General features: G+C 38.1%; 1 protein-coding gene across 16 annotated transcripts in view; it reads left to right on the forward strand.

The window, feature by feature from the left end:
• Window positions 1-20,331, forward strand: part of mark3 (MAP/microtubule affinity-regulating kinase 3) — a 65,044-nt gene that overhangs the window by 21,088 nt on the left and 23,625 nt on the right. For 11 of the 16 annotated variants that reach the window (XR_001481603.1, XR_001481600.1, XR_001481602.1 and 8 more), the window contains exons 4-10: window positions 4,000-4,048; window positions 6,861-6,926; window positions 9,295-9,365; window positions 12,207-12,263; window positions 15,975-16,211; window positions 17,046-17,186; window positions 19,382-19,481. Coding sequence is in view for 12 of the 16 variants with exons in the window: in XM_015387775.1 (XP_015243261.1) it covers window positions 4,000-4,048; window positions 6,861-6,926; window positions 9,295-9,365; window positions 12,207-12,263; window positions 15,975-16,211; window positions 17,046-17,186; window positions 19,382-19,481 (721 nt within the window). In the remaining 4 variants the exon portion in view is untranslated. The remainder of the gene's footprint in view (window positions 1-3,999; window positions 4,049-6,860; window positions 6,927-9,294; window positions 9,366-12,206; window positions 12,264-15,974; window positions 16,212-17,045; window positions 17,187-19,381; window positions 19,482-20,331) is intronic. The other 5 variants (XM_015387777.1, XM_015387781.1, XM_015387780.1 and 2 more) reach the window with 1 other exon arrangement.

A 20,331-nucleotide genomic window follows, 5' to 3' on the forward strand; every position in this document is an offset into this window, starting at 1 on the left:
AGACTCATCCATGACCTCCAACACAAAACTCTCCTCCTCTTGCATGTTTCCGCTGTCCATATTCCTTGACAGTGTCGTTTCTAAGTCATTAATTTAGTGCTACTTGGTACCAATGTAATATCCCATTGGTAACCTGCTAGCACTAAGTTGCTAACTGGTTAGCAAGATGCTTCCGACAAACCGGACACAACCAAACTTGCTTGTGAACCTTCCACCACAACAATCCCGCCCCCTTGATAAACGACCAATCACATTCACTTTATTCTTGGGAGAATTCGGAAATGCAATGGTCGGAACAGCTGCTTCCTTACAACTTTCATGGTGTAAACTAAAAAAAAAGAGTCTATTTGTAACTAAGTTTTTAAAAGTTTAGTTCTATTGCATCTGAATGGTCAAACAGGCCCAGATACATCTGTGTGTCTCTATGTAAATCATGAGTCTACCTGCCGTCCTGCACTGTCGGGACCTGTAGTTGCAGACCTGCACTGTGAGGTCTCCTACGTTGTCAGATCTGTAAGTTTATTCAAAACCTTTCAAAGTAAAAGTGAAGTAAAAGTAAAAGCTTGTATACCAGAAATATTTGACGTTTCTGTGTTAATTTCCTTGGTCTTTCAAATTCGAAATGTTTTTGTCTATTCATGTGTTTAATGAGATATATGTATGGATAATTTCAAAATAACATTAATGCTGTTGTTCTATAAAGACGTCTCTTATGCTTGTTTGCAAGTATTACATTATATATTCTTTATTCTTTTAGTATTCTTTGTGACGTTCTTACCTTTGCTGTTGGACCACATAGATTTGCCAATGGAGGCTGTGTGATTAAAAATTAATTAGCTTTTCATTCTCACAGTGAAATCGTGAATACCTAGATAAATGAACAAAATATCCAATAACTTCTGTTTTTTTTCTCATGACACCAGAGAAAACGGTAGACAGGAGACACAACTTTAAAATCTCAATTTATTTTTTTGGAAGTGTTTTTATTGTCGAAACAGATTTCACAGCATGATGTGCCGTTAAATTTATTTATTTTTTTGATGAAACATGGTTTTCTTGGTCTATAAGTTGGGAAAATTAGGGAAAAGGAACATTTAAGTGTGAACTCACCTTGCAAAAAAATGTCTTCTAAGAAAAGCTGGAAGCATATGTGAGCCATTCTTGAAGGCTCCTCTTGAAACATCCAGATTAAACTACCGGTCCTGACAGTGCAGGAGAGCGCATTGTGCAGGTCTGCAAAGAAGCGTCCAGAGAGTGCAGGTCTGCATCCAGACCCCTCTCATGTAAATGAATAATCATTTTATTGACAGAAACCAACCTTTTCCCCAGGATCCAAACTCTTTACAGCCTGTTGGGGTAAAAATGCATCACAGATCGCATATTGCCCAGAAATTGGACTTGTTTATACTTTAAGGCAACCTGATGTTTGAAGCATCACTGAATATGAAAACAGCCCCCGCCGTTCATCGCCATCTGTCAGCCTTTTAGGCAGAACTTGGACAGAAGGCATCCCAGAACATTTGTGAGTTTGAATCTGTCAGTAGACCTCTGCCTGTTGCTCAGCCCCCCTGCCAGCACTTTTTGCCATCCTTTCTACCACTCTCTGAATGATATAGCTAAGATAGAAGACACATTTCCAAGTGCTTTGGGATTTCTTCAGGGTCAGAATGTGGGGAATTGCTGAAATACTATATATAATGTTCTGTTTTCATACAGAAACATAGAATGTATGCACTGTGAACTCATTCAGTGCTTGATAATATTAGGGATTAGATTAGATTTTAATTAACAGATCATTGCTGGTGAATATTATGCTGGTGAAGATTCTCATTCATCCAGGTCATAGTCATTCCAAAAAGGTTATAAAACAATCCAGTGGACTTGGTTTCCAAGTTTGAAGACTACAATATAAAGCTCAGAACTCAATGCTAATTCTGTAATTAATCATCTTTCAGAAAACTTTTGCTTTCTGATTATTAATCAATTAATCGGAAAAAATTATCGACAGATTAATTGATTAGCAAAATAATGGTGATTTGTAGCCCTACATTTCATCTAAAATAGATCTGTGCTGCGTGGCATGAAGGAAATCAGCCTGCAGCTCTGCTGAGGTGTTCAGAAAGCACAGGCTGCCGTATCTCATCTCTGTTAGCTCTGGTGTCTTTAATCTTCCATTTGATGATAAGCCATCAGCAGTCTGTGGGTACAGGCAGGTTTGCTGGCCAGTCTGTCCGTGTTATTCTGGACATAAAACAGATTTGAGTGCTTTTGGTGCCTTGGCCAGGTGAGGGGGAAAAAAAATAAAAAGCAGCATCTTGAAGCTTATTGGAAGAGAGAAGCAGGAATGCATCTAAATGTCCTTGTAAACAGCTGTCCTAACTTCTGACTTGATCAAATGTAGCAGACTGAAACCAGCAGAAACCTGACTGCATGGCAACTCAGATCCCCTTCAAACTCTGGGACCTTGGTTTCCAAACTAAATGCAGAATTCATTTCAGCTTTGGATCACAGGGAAACACACTGTTTCCTTTGCTCAGGGGTGGAGCTTCAGATCTTGTCTGCTTTGGGACTTAAACATGACATGAAAGTCTGTCACATTGGCTTTTTGTCCGTACTTTGTATTTAGATCAGCTTTACTTGTCAGACTTTTACCTTCCTCACAATTTTTAAAGGCAACTAAAATAAAATAAAACAATCGGATTAATCGTGATTCAACGATTAAAAAAATAATCAACTAATTTAGTAATCAATTAATCGTTAACTGGAGTATAGAGACTCTAAAACATGCCATTAGCTGACAGAGAAGCCGACTTATAGCAGTAATTATAGCAAAATTGTAATAAAATATATAAAGATTTTGCACCAAAACATTAAAAACGAAAATGTCTGTCAAATGCTCTATCCAGAATGAAGTAGGAAAGTTTTAGTTTCTTCTGATTTAATTTGATAAAAAAAATCTTCTTTAAAGAACATTTCGCATGAACCTAATGCAACACACGCGAATCGAACCGAACGGTTCGGACGGTTTTCATAAACCGTTCCACCCCTAGTTTGACAGCAACCTGGTGCTGCTCTGCAAACATCAAATTACTAGAAGAAACAATCGTCTGTTTGAAAGTCCCCAAAAATGCGTACTTATTATCTCCTGTTTGACAGCCAAAAGAAGCAGAAACCTTTTGTTCATCCATTTAAAACCTTTTTTTTTGGTCTTTTTTTCCCCTCCTCAATGGGTCTTCCAGCTTCCTTTGCACTGGTTCGTTCATCAGCACGCCTGACCACATCATGGTGGGCAGAACCTCATAAAAAATGTAAACCTTTTTAGATTTTCATGGAATGGCGGTGCATTAGTTTAGTTAACAGCTGGTCAATAATTCATGCTGCAGTGCTATATGGCTGAATGGGGAAACACTTTTTGCTGCGTTTGCTTTACTACTTACCCTGAATGTTGACGTATTTGCTTAAAAAGCTTAACCCATCCAATACTGCAGGCTCACTCAATAAAATATCACAAACCTTAAAGGTTTTTATAGATTTTATACATTTATCTGATTAAAGGGCAATTTAATAATCTAAAAAAGATTAACAGTGAATAAATGATTAATCAGCTGCGTTTTATTTGGCGTCTTGGGAAATATGAATACCATCTGGTTTATATGGCTCTCAGATTTGTGAGGGATGTTAAGAATTGCATTAGAATCAGTGAATCAATGAGTCAGCTGGTTTTCCTTAGATAGAAAACTTTGAATCAACTTGACTGGATGATCTGGTTGAACTGTAAAGTGCCTTGAGATGACGTGTTTTGTGAATTGGCGCTATAGAAATAAACTGAATTTAATTGAATTGAGATTTCTGGTGATTCTAGTTAAAGGTATACCGTATTTAAACTGGTTTAGCACTTTATCAGAAAAGCAAAATACCCACTAAGTGTTTTGGTGTTTTTGTTCCAGGCCTGGTTTCATCAATATGGAGTCTAACTGGATTTTTCTCTGTTATTTGCAGCTTTTCAGGGAAGTCAGAATAATGAAGATCTTAAATCATCCCAACATCGGTAAGTGGATCTCTGACAAAACTCTGAAAGATTACATGGAAATGGTCCAGAAATCCAGATGTTTGTGTGCATTTATAGAAAATTGAAATTATCATCATTTTTTCAAGTTAACATGATTGCACTAAATATTTACTGGTCTAGATGTCACTGGTTTAGACATCATTAGACTGGAGCTGTACTGGAGAGATTTTACTGCCTAATGCAGATTTTAACCTGTTTGGACGACTCTTTAACTCATCTGATAACATAAGATTTAAGAACCCCAATAAACAATCCCCCTGTAGCCCTGTTACCATGGGCACGCTTTTAGCTTCTCTAATGACTGAAAAATGGGTGTGACATAAAGCAAAGTTTAGCCATTTTTGGACAAAAGAAAAGATCATCATCAAATGATTATAAGATTTTAATCTTATGTCAGAGATCAGTAAATATTCATAATAATCAGCATTTCTATATAATTAGCTCTGAAGGAAATCCTTATTGGAATATTTATTTGTGTCATAGTCAATACAAATCTGGGTTCACCTAAACAATCATGTCTGAGTCAACAAAACTCCAAATGCAATCTGTAGGTTCCTTTATGATAAAGATAAAATACAAAGATTTTACTTGAATCCTAATAAACCTTTCTACTTATTGGGGCTGAATGATCTTGACAAAGATCTAAATTGAGTTTATATTTAACCAAAATTGAGATTTTTATTAAAATTTTCTTTGGACTCATCAGCAGCCTGTAGATGTTTCACTCCTAAGGTTTTATTTTTTTTTCATGACTTTAAATGCTTAGTTAGAGCTTATGTTCCTAGACTTTACAATGACCTCCGTGTGGAAAGTCGCCTACTTCTACCTGCGTGCATGGATCTACATTCTAGTTGCAACTTTATTTTCCCTTCTTTGTGGCAGCAAATCTACTTTAGGCGTACATACTACACCCAAAGGAAGGCTGGAGAGAGAAATGTAGTGTCTTACTCTTTAATGTATTGTTACTAAGATTGGGTGGCTGCGCAATTTAAAAATGACATTTTGTTAAATTGCAATTATATTTTAAATGCAATTAAATTCCAACCCTTTGTAGTTATATTTTGTTTATATCAGAATTCTTGCCAGCGTTTTTCAGCACTGCAAGACGCTAAGAACACAATTTTTGGCTAACATCTGAGCTCCCTATCCCAGGGCTCTGTCCAGCGTATTTCAGCACAAACGGTGGTTATACTGAAATTTTTCAAAATTACGCTGAAATTAGACCAAAACTGACTTTTAATGAGCCTTTAAACATATTTTTCTTGTTATTTGCACATAAAAATGAGAAAAGCTCTGTGAAAACTGTTAAACTCTTCAGACTCGGTCACAGAGTGCTTTGCAGGCAGGTGAAGGATTTTCAGACGGCCGCTTTAAGAACCAGATCTGTTCGGGTTCCTGCCCCATCTTATGACGTCAATATATGGCAACTCCACTCGGACAAACTCTATTGCACCCGTTTCTTAAGGATCAAACCTCTTTTGGTGTTAACATATCTATATATCACCTATATTTGCTTTTATTTTACATTTTATTGGTGATCTAAAGTAGCTGAAAGTAGAAAACAATCATTGTCTGGAAGGAAAGTACTGCGTGCTAAGACTGAGCTCTGCCATTTAACAAGGTTCCAATAAAAAAAAGTCTCTGCTTATTTTTATTCTTTTTATCAAGATCTGAGAGCAGAGGACGACAAATGGGACATCGTAAAAAATGACTTTAGTAGAGATTTTAGACAAATAAAACAGTTATTCTACTTGTAGAAAACAAACGGTTGTTTTTAACACGAATTTAAAAATAGCATAGCCTAATATGGCTAACTGACAAAGCTAAAAGAGGCTAACCTGTTAGCTACTGAGCACAGCTAGCCACAGTGCTACCCAGCACTCCCCTTTTTAAATCATGGCCTAACAGTTACTTTGTTCACCATAGACAGATTTGTTTCAGTTTTGTTACCGATCCTGTAAAACTTCATCGGTCAGTAGACACGCTAACGCTACAGATTCTGCTGACTCGACAAACGGATGCCGCATGATGTTATTATCGTTGTCTGTACAACCACAATGTTTTACATCATGTGGCAACGTACGGCCAATCATGTAGCGTAGCGTCACTGGCATGCGCAGATCTGGCATCTTTGTCAAGCCGAAGTGACCAATGATCAAGTCTTTTTTTTCTTTTACCCAGTAAAAATCAGTAATAGTGCACAGCTGTGTTACTGCAGCTGCAGCTGGATCAGAGCAAAGCCTCTGGGTCAATCAAAGGATTTGCATGTTAAGGGGATATGAGTATCTCCTCCAACATGGAAGGAAGGTTGAAAGGAAAAGCAAAGAGAAGATAAATGAAAGACTATCGATATAGGAGTAGCAGCAATCTCTCTCTCTGAGTCTTTGGCTCAGTGATAGTTTTTAATCATTAATGAGATTCTATGATGATTAATCATTGATTTCCTTTCTGCTCACCTCATAATTTCATCGGTAGGATGAGCAGGGCTATGATGAAAAAAGCCTTCCCTCCTCATCTCCGTTTGTTTAATATCCCACCTTTTCTATATTTAGCAGAACTCTTAGCCGTTTTCTACACAGGCTTCTATCAGAAGCATTAAAAACATTTTTACTTCTGATGTTTGATTTTTTTTTTCCCTCCTCTATGCAATGCTTCCATTATCACCACACACCCGGCCTGCGCAACATCTTTTTATTCTGTGTTCTTCTTGCTCGTGTTCATGAATTCATTTCCTCATTCTGTGCCTGTTTCTCAATATGATTGAATTCATTATTTTTCCTTCTGTCTGTAGTCAAGCTGTTCGAGGTGATTGAAACTGAGAGGACACTTTACCTTGTGATGGAGTATGCCAGTGGAGGTGAGACTAAATGTTTACATAAGCGTTTCAACCTTAAATTGCTTCATTAAATATATAAAAAGAAATATCTTCCATATCAGCAGGATTTGCCTCTAAAGTAAACTGCATGTCTTACATGATGTGTTCAGTATTAAACCTTCCTGATTCCAGAGCCTTAGACCTTTGTTCCACTCACTGAGCTGCATTTCATCATTATTTTCTCAGACAGATGGATAACATGAATTCAGCATTTTAAAGGTTTTCAAACAAGATTGAAGCAAAACGAATGATTTTGGTTAAATTCCTGCTTATTTTCTTTGTCCCTAAAAAAAAATCTGTTCTTGTTGCTCCTGCTTTGCTCCAAGAGGTCTTTAATGTAAAGGAGAAGCTACACCGCTCACACAAAGTTCACAAACTTAGTGTCGTGCTCCCAAACTGTTAAAGTATAATTTATCACCATACCTTTTTTAGTCATTTTATAAATATTGCCCAAAGCATTTAGTCTGCACCCAGAGAACCTCAGAGTTCTCTGTAAGAGAGATTTTCATTTTTGCATTATTTCTTTTCCTTTTTATTGTTAAAGTATGTTTTAATTCAAGTGTCTGCAATTGATAATGCAACAATGAAAGCTCATGCTGTGCAACAGCATCTTTGATTTGACTGAGAAGGAATTCATAAGTGCCAAAAGCATAACAAGATGGCAACTTTGATCAGAATTTTAAAATCATTGCAGGACCTGAGTATCAGGAATAAGAGTCAAATGTTCCTGGCCTGTCATTTGTGGTGCTATGAACTTGTTTTGGGTTTCACCTTGATGCCACACCATTAACATAAATAAAGGGGTGAAAAACAGGCTTCTGCAGCACTTGATGGCATGCAGAGGAAGATCAAACATTTGGATCGGGTGTGTGGGAGCAGAGATGCATCTAACACGTGCAGGGCAGGGGTCCCTGAGGAACAGGGTGGGGAATCATCGCCGTATAGTCTGTACAGGTACAGTTACAGTCAGGTACAGTTGAGCTTTATGGGGAAAAAGGCTGTACATTAGTGTTAGAAATAACAGGGCAGGTTGGACTGCTCTTCAAATGAAAGAGGGAAGAGCTCTTTAACCCTAAACATCCCATCACCCAAACAATTCCATCCACACCATGAAGCATGGTGGCAGCAGCATCATGCTGTGGGGAGTTTTTTTTCTGAAGCAGAAACTGGTTTTAGCTGAGTGGAAAATGGAGAGTGACAAATAGACAAATATTCATGACCAACAGCCGTCAGTCTGCCGGTGAGACCTGGACAAAGGTTCACCTTCCTGCAGGGCAATGACCTGCAGCATACTGCTGAACAAACACATACATGGAGTAAGAGGAACGCTCAGACAGCGTGGAGTGGCCGAGTCAAAGCCAAACCTCAATCCAATTGACAATCTGTGATTTGCCTTGGAGTAAGCTGCTCACAAAAGAAAACCCTCCAACAAGGTTTAGTTTTAAGGTGTGAGCAGAAATCTCAGTCCCAACATGTTCACCTAATGACTGGCAGCTGCAGAATATGGTTACTTTGTAAAAATGGTTTCTGATTCTCAAACAACTTGTTCACATTCTTTATTTTCAAGATGTGAGGCAGGAAAAGGCAGCCTGCCGTATCTGTAAATCGTTTTTTCCCTGGATCCTTAAACTTAGACCCAAAAGTTCAGTGTGTTCAAGATTTAATATAGGTTGCATCCTGCATGTTAAATTACATGGCAGCATATTCATTTTATTTTTATAGATTTGTGCATACTGGTACCAGTTATCACCCTTTGTTTGCTAACTTTTCTCTCCTTGAATCCCCCTTGATGATCTTTTCAGCTGGCCTGCTTTATTTTGGTGTTAGCTAGCTCACTGTCTTTGGCTTTGAGTCAGAGCTCACAGATGATTAAGCTTTCCAGCACAAAAACACACACTGATCGCCTCTGCAGGTCATCTATGGGCGAGAAGAGGGCTTAATTCATGTTTCAAGCATCCAGGAAGGAACCTCTTGGCAGGTTCTGTAGTTCACCTTTGGACCTTTACTGATCGTCAGACATACAAACCGGTGCAGCTGATTTAAATTTGGTCGTATTTTGCGGTGCAGTGGGTGTGTAGATGTGTGAAGAGGAGAAGCGTCTGCTTCTGGAACTCTGCAGCAGCTTTGTGCCTTCAGGGGGGGGGGGCTCAGTTTGGAGGACGCATCAGTTAGCTCACGTCAGTAACCTCAAGAAATGCCCTCAAACATGCACATGCCAGCTGCATAAAAAAGTTATTTTTATCTCCTCAGCTTTAGCAGTCATAATTCCTTTGATTTCATCTCCATCCTTTTCTACTTTTCATCAAACAGTTTCTGATTTTTTTGTTTTGTTTTTTGTCTGTTTTCACAGGTGAGGTGTTTGACTACCTGGTTGCACACGGGAGAATGAAGGAAAAAGAGGCCAGAGCTAAATTTAGACAGGTATCTAACTTTCCTCCCCTGCAGTGTTCTGGTTTCACACCTCTGCTCTAGACTCTGCTTCAGACATCACCCTGTTCTGCAGCCTGTCTCAGAGGACGGCAGGCAGAACAGAGATGTTTAAACAGTTCTTACCCATAACAGACACGGCTCCACAAAGAGAAGAAACTGGCCCAGAGCCTAACTGAATAAACCCAGCGACGTCATTAATGAAACATTCATGAAAACCAGTTTGACAAGCTTTTCTTTTGCTGGTTTTATAAAGACTAAAAATGGGTACAAAGTAAAAAAAAATAAATCTATTGCATGTTAAAGGAAAAGTCCGGTCGACTGAATTAATTAAATCACGACCAGACGTGATTTAATTAATTCAGCGTTAATCAGTAAAAAAAAAATGAAAACGATATTTTTCGTTGAGATCACGGAGTCTGGGAGCGGCCAGACCAAATATAGTAACACCTCACTCCTGACATCTTCCAGCAGTGACGTCACGGTGCGGAAAGCCTAGCGCCATTCTCCCCGCCTAACAAGCAGAATCAATGAGAGCTACTAGACACATCTGCAGTCAACAATTATTTTAAATTTAAGATTAAAGTGACAATGCCCATGTGGAAAAAAAAAAAAAAAAAGTTATTTCACCTTTCCGATTCCTGATTTTTCTTTGTTTACTCGATGGAGTAAACAAAGCAGATGGGTCAGGGAGGGTTAGGCCGTGTAAATAAAAGCCTCATCAGGTTTTCACCATTCATGCGTGTCACATGGCAAATATGCAGAAGATGTTGGTCTATGCAGCCAAAGATCTCTTTCTGGCCTGTGTAGAAAGTGTTTTGCTCTTCATTGTGAGAAACGGTGATTCAGCATCATTTGACGGGACTTATTTTCTTCAAAAGACACAGAGGAGTCTCTCCTAGGACTAAGGCCTGCTAGAGGCTAAATGAGACTTTAGACTGAGGCACCAAGTTCACCTACCAGCAGGAAGATGAATATCTTCATATATACTATCCATTTAGACTTTATTTAATTATTTTTTAATCAGACATTTTTTTTAAACTTTCCCTCTCAGATGAAATCTAATGGAGACTAACTTCTAAAGACCAGCCAAGAACGGTCCGAGGACGGTAACCAAGAGTGTAAATGAAACGCAACTGAACTGGACCGTGGCAGACGCAACCGTACCGTGTTAAATCTTGTACTAGTTCATTAGTAGGACTTGATTCTGTGATAACATAGAGCACAGACAAATCTATTATTTATTTATTTTATTTGGAAAGGAAAGATATAATTACTTCATACAGACAAGCTTCCATCACAATGGAAATATGAGCAGTGATAAAAAGCCAATCCAGGATTTTTGTATGATAACTGAACATCCATAACAGAAGTGTGAAGAGAGTCTAGTTTGATTTTTCTTATGCGTCATCTCCTATTTACAGTCAGCTGACTAATTTCGCGGGTTTTCCGGCGCGTCCAGTTTTGCAGTTCAGACCTCTTCACCTGTTCACGGCACAATCTTCTTCTCAGCATTTTAACAATAAATGGCATCAACAAAGTGCTGTGCGACCTGGGATGATGCTAAAACAGAGGCTCTCGTTGAAATTTGGGCAGACGATGCTATTTAGGCACGGAAGTTCCTCTGTTATGGGCGGTGCCATTTTTGTTTGTGTAATTCCCGCCTTGAGAGCCGTTGTATCCTGGAGCGCAGATAGAAGTCAATGAACCGTGCTAATGTGGTGTGTAAATGGTCGTAAGAACCAGGCACTGCATGGTCCAAACAAGCTCGGTCCGAATTCAGCATGGATCGGTTTCAGAGGGCTAGTGTAAATGGGGCATAAGTTAAAGTAGGTCATGTTCCCACGGCAGGAAAATACCACCCAAATTCCACTTTTTCACCCCAGGTTGATCAAATCTGATCGTTATTTTTTACAAAAGAAGGGCAAATTTCCTATGTGGTTTAAATAGTAATAATAATACATTGGATTTGTAATACACTTTATATTTATACAAATCCCAAAGTGCTACATAGTAAATCAGGTAAGTGCTAAATAAAAACACATGGAGAGCATGAAAAAAATAAAAAAGTAGATGCTATCGTAAACAAGCGGCCAATAAGAATGTTTGTTTGTTTCAGTAACAGCTTGGTTTTTATTAAAATGAGCAGCAAACTTTGTTTAGCGAATGTCATGGTTGAAAATAACTTTTCATCATTTCTGTCTTCATTACATAACCGATACAATAAATCATTAAATACATCATCCTTTTCTGCTTCCTTAGTCTTTTTTTGCCATTAGTAACGTCTTGTTCTTAAATAATACGTTTGATACAAAAAAGTGAAAATGTTGCCCCTTTAAAAGCACCGTTTTTGATAAAACTAAAAAGAACCAACCTCCTCAGAGCAAAATACTTCTGAATCAATCTGAATTGATCATTAAGTCCTGCTGTGTGAGTGAAAGCACAGTGACTCAGGATGCCTTTTTAGAGCTTTAACAAACATGATAGATTTGAATGTTTATAAATTCTGGTTGGTTTATTTTCCCTCTGCTTACAGTTCGGCACGGTTATGTCAGTTTCGCCTATGAACACAGAACAATCCATTAAAGTTTAATAGTAATGAAAATGTTCAAGCAGCTTGAATACAGTTCGCTTGCAATCCTTTTACAGTGATGAGCAGCTACTGCCTGTAGGAAAACATATTTTCTCACCTTTCTTGTGTCTTAAGCTCCTCCCTCTATGCGTTTTATCTTTCCTGTTGGCGTCGACCACATCGCACTCTCTACCACATCCTTTATCTCTGTCTGAAAACATGACAACACTGTGCTGATTGCTGCTCCTCTCCCTCCTCTACAGATTGTATCAGCTGTGCAGTACTGCCACCAGAAGCACATTGTTCACAGAGACCTGAAGGTGAGTCCAGAAAGGCCACATAAAAAAAACCAGCCAGTTTTTACAGAATTGAATGCAAAGTTGAAATCTATCTGATCATATTGATATATTCCTTAAAAGCAGGATACTAATTCTTAGAGATGAATGATTAGAAAATGCACTTCAACAGTAGTAGAGCTTAAAAATAGTGCCCCCCACCCCCCATGCAGGCTAATTATGTCTGACTCATTTTGTAGAAAAGGTCAGAGTGTAGTGAGCAGACGTCATTCCTGCGTGTTCAGTTTTATAACTCAAACTCACCACGCCTTCATACCAAAAACCTGCATGCTGAAGGCTCTTCTCCAGTCCCACTCCCGTTTCTGAATTGGATCACTGCGCTTCAGCCGGGGGGGGTCTGTACGCATGCAGTCGATTCTGGCCTTCCTCACGTGTCCTTCGCTGCTGTGCCACTCCCTTTGTGCTCCCCTTGTTTAAATATTCATCTTTGGTGTTTTAAAACGGTGTATCTGTGGATGTCATTCAGCCAAAAGACGCTGAGCATTTGTGCTCTGCTGAATCCTCTCCTCTGTGGAGCATCATCAGTGATCCATGAACAGCTGATGAAACAGGAGGCTGCTTTGCCTTCTCTAAATGCACAGGGAATACAGTTGTGGGATATCTTCCTCAAGTTTAACAAAAGATCAAGGAAGTGTGGATAAAGTTAGGATAACCCAGCCTCTAACGGTTTCTGTCATCCCATCTGGTTTAAGAAGCTTCCATCCGCCCACCAGCAGTCAGTCTGAGTAAAGGGAGCAATAAATCACCCACTGCATGGATTCCTGGACTTTAAGCCCACCTGGTTTATCAGTATCTATAATCTAAGCTAGTTCTTGGTCACTGTCATGTTGCACAGTACACTTCATTTTCCTGAAGTCTAATCTGATTTAGTAAAGTTTAAAGAGGATTCAGTGATGTTTAACACATTTTTTTTTTTTTTTTATTCAATTGCCTTTTAAAACACTCAAGGACTCTGTACAGGTAAAAGCAATAAGAGATGATACAAGCAGCAGTGTCATAGTTAAAAGAAACAACCCAGCTGACCAGGTCTTGTTTTTTCTCTTAAAAGCTGTGTTAGATTGATGTCAATTAATTCAATTTTAAACTGTCTGGTGGGATTTAGTCTGTTCTGGATGGTTTTGTTGGACACCAAATGTTGCAGACCTCCCATAAAAATATAAACTTGTGTAAACTTGCAGCTTTTTTAAATTATTTTTTTATTGTCATTAAACTGTCACAAGTACAGAGCAATGAAATGAACTCTGCATTTAACCCATCTCCTTTGGGAGCAGTGGACTGCCATTGTGTTGCGCTTAGGGTGCAGTGTGGGGTTCAGGATCTTTGCTCAGGGACCCAGAGTGGCAGTCTGTGGGAGTGGGGCTTGAACTCAGAACCTCTGGGACCCAAGCTCAATGCCCTAACCACTAGGCTGCCACTCTTCTCATTCTGATCATACGTTTTTTTTCACAATTAATTTTGACTTGAGCAGGTAAAGAGCTGATGTGGCAATAAAATTAGTATTTTTGTACTTGAAACAAGAAAATCAGACAACATACACCCCTCTAAGATAAGTTTTTTTCTTATTTTCAATGTAAATTATCTTATTCAATTGACAAATAGTCTGACCTGCTCAAAACAAGTTGATTTTAAGAATTTTTTTTTTCCTTTTTTACATTGTAACTGTAGGAAGAGCCGTGCTATATGTCCTATTGTTACTGAAGGGTAGTAGATCGAGTTTAGCATCTTCCAGTCTGCGATTATTGCGACTTTGCTCTGATATCCTTAACTTTATCCTCCTCTAGTTTTTTCTTCATACAGTAAAAAAAAGGCTGATTTCGGATCATACTGGAACCTTAATTAATTCCATTTAAAAATGCTAAACTCTTACAGCTTTCTGTCTGAAAGCCTGATCCTTTCACTCATTCAGGGCAAACTTTGTTAGAAAGGATGATCTACTCATGGGTGCCTGATTAACTTTTATCCAATTTTAGCCATTTTACACTGGAAAGAAAATCTTTCGTAAAATAAGTTAATTTGTTCTTGGATTGAGGAGGAAAAGGAGACATTTTTCCAATGGAACAAGACAATTTACATTTAAGATAAGAAAACACAATTGCATTGTCTTATTTCAAGTGCATTTTATATAATTATTTAATTAAAAAGAGTAAAAATACTCATTCCATTGGCAATCTATCTAATTGACCTACTCAAATTAAGGGTAATAAATGAAAATAAAATTTTAACTTATTTCTAGATCGTTTTTCCAGTGTAGTAAATATTCCAGTAAGTTAAACAAAAACAGGATATTAAAGGTGTTCTAATTTTCCTGATGACTGTATTTCTGCATCGAGGAAAGATTTGCATGAACTGCCAAGCAAATCCAGTCCGTTATGCTCATTGGACATTTTGTCTCCAACATGTAATTTGATGGTCATAGTCTGTCATCCTTTATCTGCATTCCAATTTCTCTTTCAAACAGTATTTCAGGTGAATTGTTGACCTGAAAACTCTAGTTTTGTTTAGAGATCCAGCTTTCAGATGTTTGTGACTCATGTCTAGTTTGCTCTGATTTGCAGATACAGCTTTTTATGGATTATAATTTCTCTTTGAAAACTTGGATTAAACTTGATTTGTTTGTATTGTAAAAGCATTTGCTGCCAGGGGAGCATAAATTAGCAACGGCGGGTGTTGTTGACTGTGGACCAGAGCAATCTTTGATTCATGCAACTGTAATCCGATGAAAGATAGAAACACAACTTGGTCGATCTGAATCTGCTGAGAGTGAGATAATTGTTTCTGAGTATAAGTGGCTATTTTCTGCTATAGGATTAGATTGCAGTCTGATATTACAGTTGGATGTCATTCACTGACTTATTGTAATTTATTACATGTGGAACCTTAAGTCATGACTGATTTTTGTCAGCTGATCATCCAGAGCCTGAGTTGAGGGCCTGACCCTTTAGCTGATTTATAACAGGACCGTCGGTTGTAGCTTCAGGTTTAGATTCCTCAACCACATTTGTCCTGATTCCTTGTCTGGAATTGCACAAAAAGAGCTTAAAGCCACAAATAGATCTCAGTCACTTAAGATGGTCACTGATTGGATACTTCCCTGGGTGTGTATTATAAAGATGGACAAAGGAGAAATTAAGCTGAAGGCAAACTAGTTTCTTGAAAAATGCAGCTCTTTATATAATGTCATTAAAAATTAAACAAAAAAACGAGGCCACTTTATTGTAAGCAGCTGTGTCTTTGTAGATGTTGCATCATTGGTTAAGACTGGTTAAAGCTCAAAAGGATCAAACATGGCAGCTTCTCTTTATACATTTCAGTGGAAAGCCTTCAGCTCTCTCTCACTCTTCCAGCAGCTTGATGGAACAGCTGGAAAACCTTTCAATCAAAATGGTTTCCTTTTAAAAAGTGTCTTCCTTCATCTACTACCCCTGACTTTGGTTTTTTATAGCTTTTATTCTTCTATTTCTGCACAGGGATCTTGATTGTACAGCCAGGATGATCAGTGGTCATTTAGATCTGTTTACAGATTCGCTAAAGTTGTAGAAAAATTGAGAAATTTTGAAGTTGAAAGTTAGATTAATTTGTGGTAATTTTTTTGTGTTTGTTTAAGAAAAAACTGAAATATTGTGTTTTATAAAGAGGGGCAGCATTTAATGTTTTTCCTTTTCATTTAATCTAAAGGCGGAGAACTTGCTGCTAGACGCAGACATGAACATAAAGATAGCTGATTTTGGCTTCAGCAACGAGTTTACTTTGGGCAACAAGCTGGATACTTTCTGCGGCTCTCCGCCGTACGCAGCGCCGGAGCTGTTCCAGGGAAAGAAGTACGACGGGCCGGAGGTGGATGTCTGGAGTCTGGGGGTCATCCTGTACACGTTGGTCAGCGGCTCCCTGCCCTTTGATGGACAGAACCTCAAGGTAGGATTTTCATGCTGCGATTGACCTCAAGCTTTCATTACTGGCTTCATGGTCAAATAGCCTAGGTTGGGTTTTTCTTTTTTGCACCATTTCAGCTAATGGAGATCTAAGATTGTGTCTAACACTTCCTTTGTTTTTAGGGCAGCCTGCTAAAAATGTTCATCTGATTTCATTCTGTTATTAAAGCACAGCACATCTTGGGTATCAGTTTACTTTGTTTTTGCTTAGATTTTCTTGATAAACCACGCTGGATTTGGGCTTCTCTGCTGCTGACCTCACCTCTTAGTATTGGAACTGTATCTGAACCATCGCAGCACACAGAGTCTATAAACCTTGTCACTGATTTAGAAACAGGATTCGTGCCTGATGCAGTAGAATTGATGTTCTGATGTTTTCCCAGCAGGCTGTCAGAAATTATCCTGATGCTTTTAAAGCTCGATGAAAGGGTTTATAAATAGAATACCTGAGCTGAGATCCCCTCACATAGTGCGTGTCTCATGGTATGTCTCTCCATAGACGGTCTAATGGACAATTATTCATCAAATCTATTTTAATCCTTCTGCTGGGTTCAAAACTCCTTGACTTTCAGGCTTTTATAATCATTTTTAAACTGCATATTTTTTAATTATATTGAGTTTCATGCTGTGAACAGAGTGTGGGGTGTCTAATAGATCATTGTTATTTACAGCATGCTATAGTATCTTATAATAAATTCAGTCTGGTCTAGATGATCTATTTGAGGAGTTAATTTTTTTTATTTGAAGCCAGATGGATTTTAATATTTTCATTTTTTTTTTTTGTTTTTTTTTAACCGCCTCCATTTGTTTTGTGCAGGAGCTTCGTGAACGCGTTCTCAGAGGAAAGTATCGCATCCCTTTCTACATGTCCACGGACTGTGAGAACCTCCTTAAACGCTTCCTGGTCCTCAACCCTGCTAAGCGTGGTACTCTCGAGGTGAGGGTGGACGCAGAAAATGTAAATATCCTACCTAGCTCTTAATCCTCTCCCTGTAGCACGTTGCAGAATGCCATCTTACCCCCCCTCCTCCTCTCTGCCCATGCATCATCTCCTCTAACGCCCACAGTGTCCTGTTTTCTGTCTCTCTGGCCCACACTCCTCCTCCTTTTGGATGTTGTATATATGAATAATACATCTCAGTTCTTCTCTGTTATCTTTCCAACCTGAATTTGTTTGTGCAGTCTGTTCCTTCCTTAATATCGGACTGATTTTTGAAGAATAGTTTTATGCTGCAAGCTCAAACACAAATACAGGTTTCCATCATACATCATTGTTACTGGTGCTTTAAATTGGGAAAATGTTTGAGCATTTCTGTAGCAGAGAATTTCACCAAACTGCTGGATCCTCCAGTTACTATTAACAGAACAAATTAAAGCTCAGTTTAAATGTCATGATTAAACCTTTGAGCCCATCGCTGCAACCACTGTGAAAAATCATCCTTGAATTTCTCATATCGTCAGCTTCCAACTCCGAATGTAAGCAACAAAAAACATGCTTATTGTGAAGTTTGAATTATGTAGAATGAAAAATATATCACAAAATGTATAAATGTACGATGGAATTGGTAGATTAAAAATTTTAGATGCTACTTTTTATTTAAATTGATCCAATATTACAGTAAATACAACTGTGAATTCTAAAATGCAGAATTTAATAATTAAATTCCCCTTGGATAATAAAAAAGCATTTAAAAAGATTAAATGTTACAAAGAAATCTGTTTAAAAAAAATCAAAACTATTGCCTCACACTATGATAGTGAACAGAGAGTGAAATTGTGTATTTGTAGGGCATCCGTCTGTGGCACCATTATTTTCAGAGTCTCAGTCTGAAAAGTTGGTGAACTTTTACTCCGTCTTCCTCTGCTGATGAGCTCTTTTGGGATCAGATGTGTTGAAGCAGCGACTTCTCTAGAACTGAATTCACCCGATACACGATAGGCCACTCGGCACATTTCCCAGGAGTCACTTCAATATGTGGTTAGAAAAAGATGGAATCGAACCCACAACTTTAAATGACTCATCTCCCAACCAAGCCCCAGTCATCAAGTTTATAAAAATGAAGTTTTACTTCCTTTCCCCCCAAATAGAATAAAATTTTGTATAATATTTCAAAAAATTTGGATCATTTATTTTGTAAAGTTGAAATAAGATTTAGATTTTTACATATTTTTACATCTGATCATCTGAGATTAAATGTGGAAAAAAAATAGAAATAACTTCAGACCACCACATGTTAATCCTCAGTGCTTGATGAAAGAAACTTAAATTATTACAACAGAAAAACAGCATTGTGTGTTTCCAGCATATATTTAATATATTTGCAGGGTTTAATTTCCGTAAGCCAAAGCACTGATAATGAATGCCAGACAATACAGCTCTGAAAGTAAAATATGTTTAAATTTTAACAGCAAATATCATGAACTTCTCTTAACCCTAAGATTTACTTTAGTGATACCAATAAGTTTAAATTCACCTTTATAACTATGAAGGTTTCAAAGTGTTTTTTCTTGCTGCAAAGTTTTCAGCTTCTCTGCTGGATCATCTGAGAGATGCAAAGTAAAGCACATATGCATCATCTGATGAAAAACGGACAAAAACAAAACTAAATCTTGAGTAACTATCACATCAACCCAGGCAGAAACATACTGGGCAGATTTCCTTTGTTTCATAAAGACGTTTATATTTCAGTGAAGGAGTCTTGAAGAATTTTGTAGAGCTTGTTGTAAAAGAACAAATGCATTTGTAGCTGGTTTGATTGTTGGATGTCAGTCTGTCTCCTCTGGATGTGGCTTCATTGACCTTAACTGGGACAGTTACGTCAGAAGCTGAACGGGTTGGTTGGGATATTCCCTTATCAAAACCCCAGAGAGCCATTGATTACCTGGAATTAAAGTTAATGCTGCTTCCTAATGGGATCCATCTGAGTTCAATATAGATGCAGATTTTTACTTATCTAATCTGAATGTGATTTATGCCACATCTGTGTTTCTGCAATGGTTTTAGTAAAATGTCAAATGCATCAAAAAGACAGATTAAATGTGTATTTATGGGTACAGTCACAATATTTTACTATTTGCATGTAAAAAAAAATATGTGTGATCTTTATGAATATGCAATGAATCAGACTACAGCTGTCTCCCTTTGATTTTTAGCAAATCATGAAGGATCGATGGATCAATTCTGGATTTGAAGAGGATGAGCTGAAGCCGTACACTGAACCAGAACTTGACATCACGGATCAGAAGAGAATAGGTAAGCCATGCTGAAGAACAATAGCTGCTCTGCTGGGTTTTAAAGTGAGACTTTAATCCGTATTGGCTCTGGTTTCTGTCCAGCTTGAATGTGTTTAAATGTGTAAAGTTATCGCTTCAAAACGAGAGGGCGTTCATTTTTCATTGCTAAAGGGCTGAAAAAGAAGAGATGAAACATGATGATGAATAAATGAACACAAGCCGCGCTGCTGCATGCAGAGAAGGACAGAAGCCTTCCCATTACATCCTGCATAGAAGCTGGAAATAGAAGGGGAAGCTCTTACATAACAGCAGCTGTGGTTGGCTGTACATAAACATGTCAGTGTGTACTGGCCATCACCAAGAGGAAGAAAGCTAAGGGTTACACTTCCTGAATACTGATCGTACTCCGAATTTTATGGCTAGAGATATTGTCTATTATATGTAGGGGTGAAAATATTTTACTCACTAATCAAAATTTAGAATAATTCACAATTTGATTTAAATTCAGTTCAGATCAAGGAGTTGATTCTATTAGATCATTCAGACAGATTAAATTTTTCTATTTAAAGAAACACAGCTGATTGCATCCAGTCATTAACCTTGCAGGATTCGCTCCTCCTGGATGAGCATGTGGCGACAGTCGACATTTGCTGGCATTATGTCATTGACTCTGCAGCAATCCCTTGCTCTGAGCATGCACACAGTGACAGTGGAAATGAAAAATCCCTTTAAATGAAGCAAACATACCAAAGGAACATTGAAGCACTAATCCATAAATGCTTTCTATGTTAAAGGAGGTAATGGTAAACTAGCTCCATAGGTTTGTTTGTCCAGGAAAGACAGTTAAGCTGATGAAGCCAGTTTTCAAG

Source organism: Cyprinodon variegatus, unplaced genomic scaffold, assembly GCF_000732505.1.
Source record: "Cyprinodon variegatus isolate N-32 unplaced genomic scaffold, C_variegatus-1.0 Scaffold403, whole genome shotgun sequence".
NCBI lineage: Eukaryota > Metazoa > Chordata > Actinopteri > Cyprinodontiformes > Cyprinodontidae > Cyprinodon > Cyprinodon variegatus.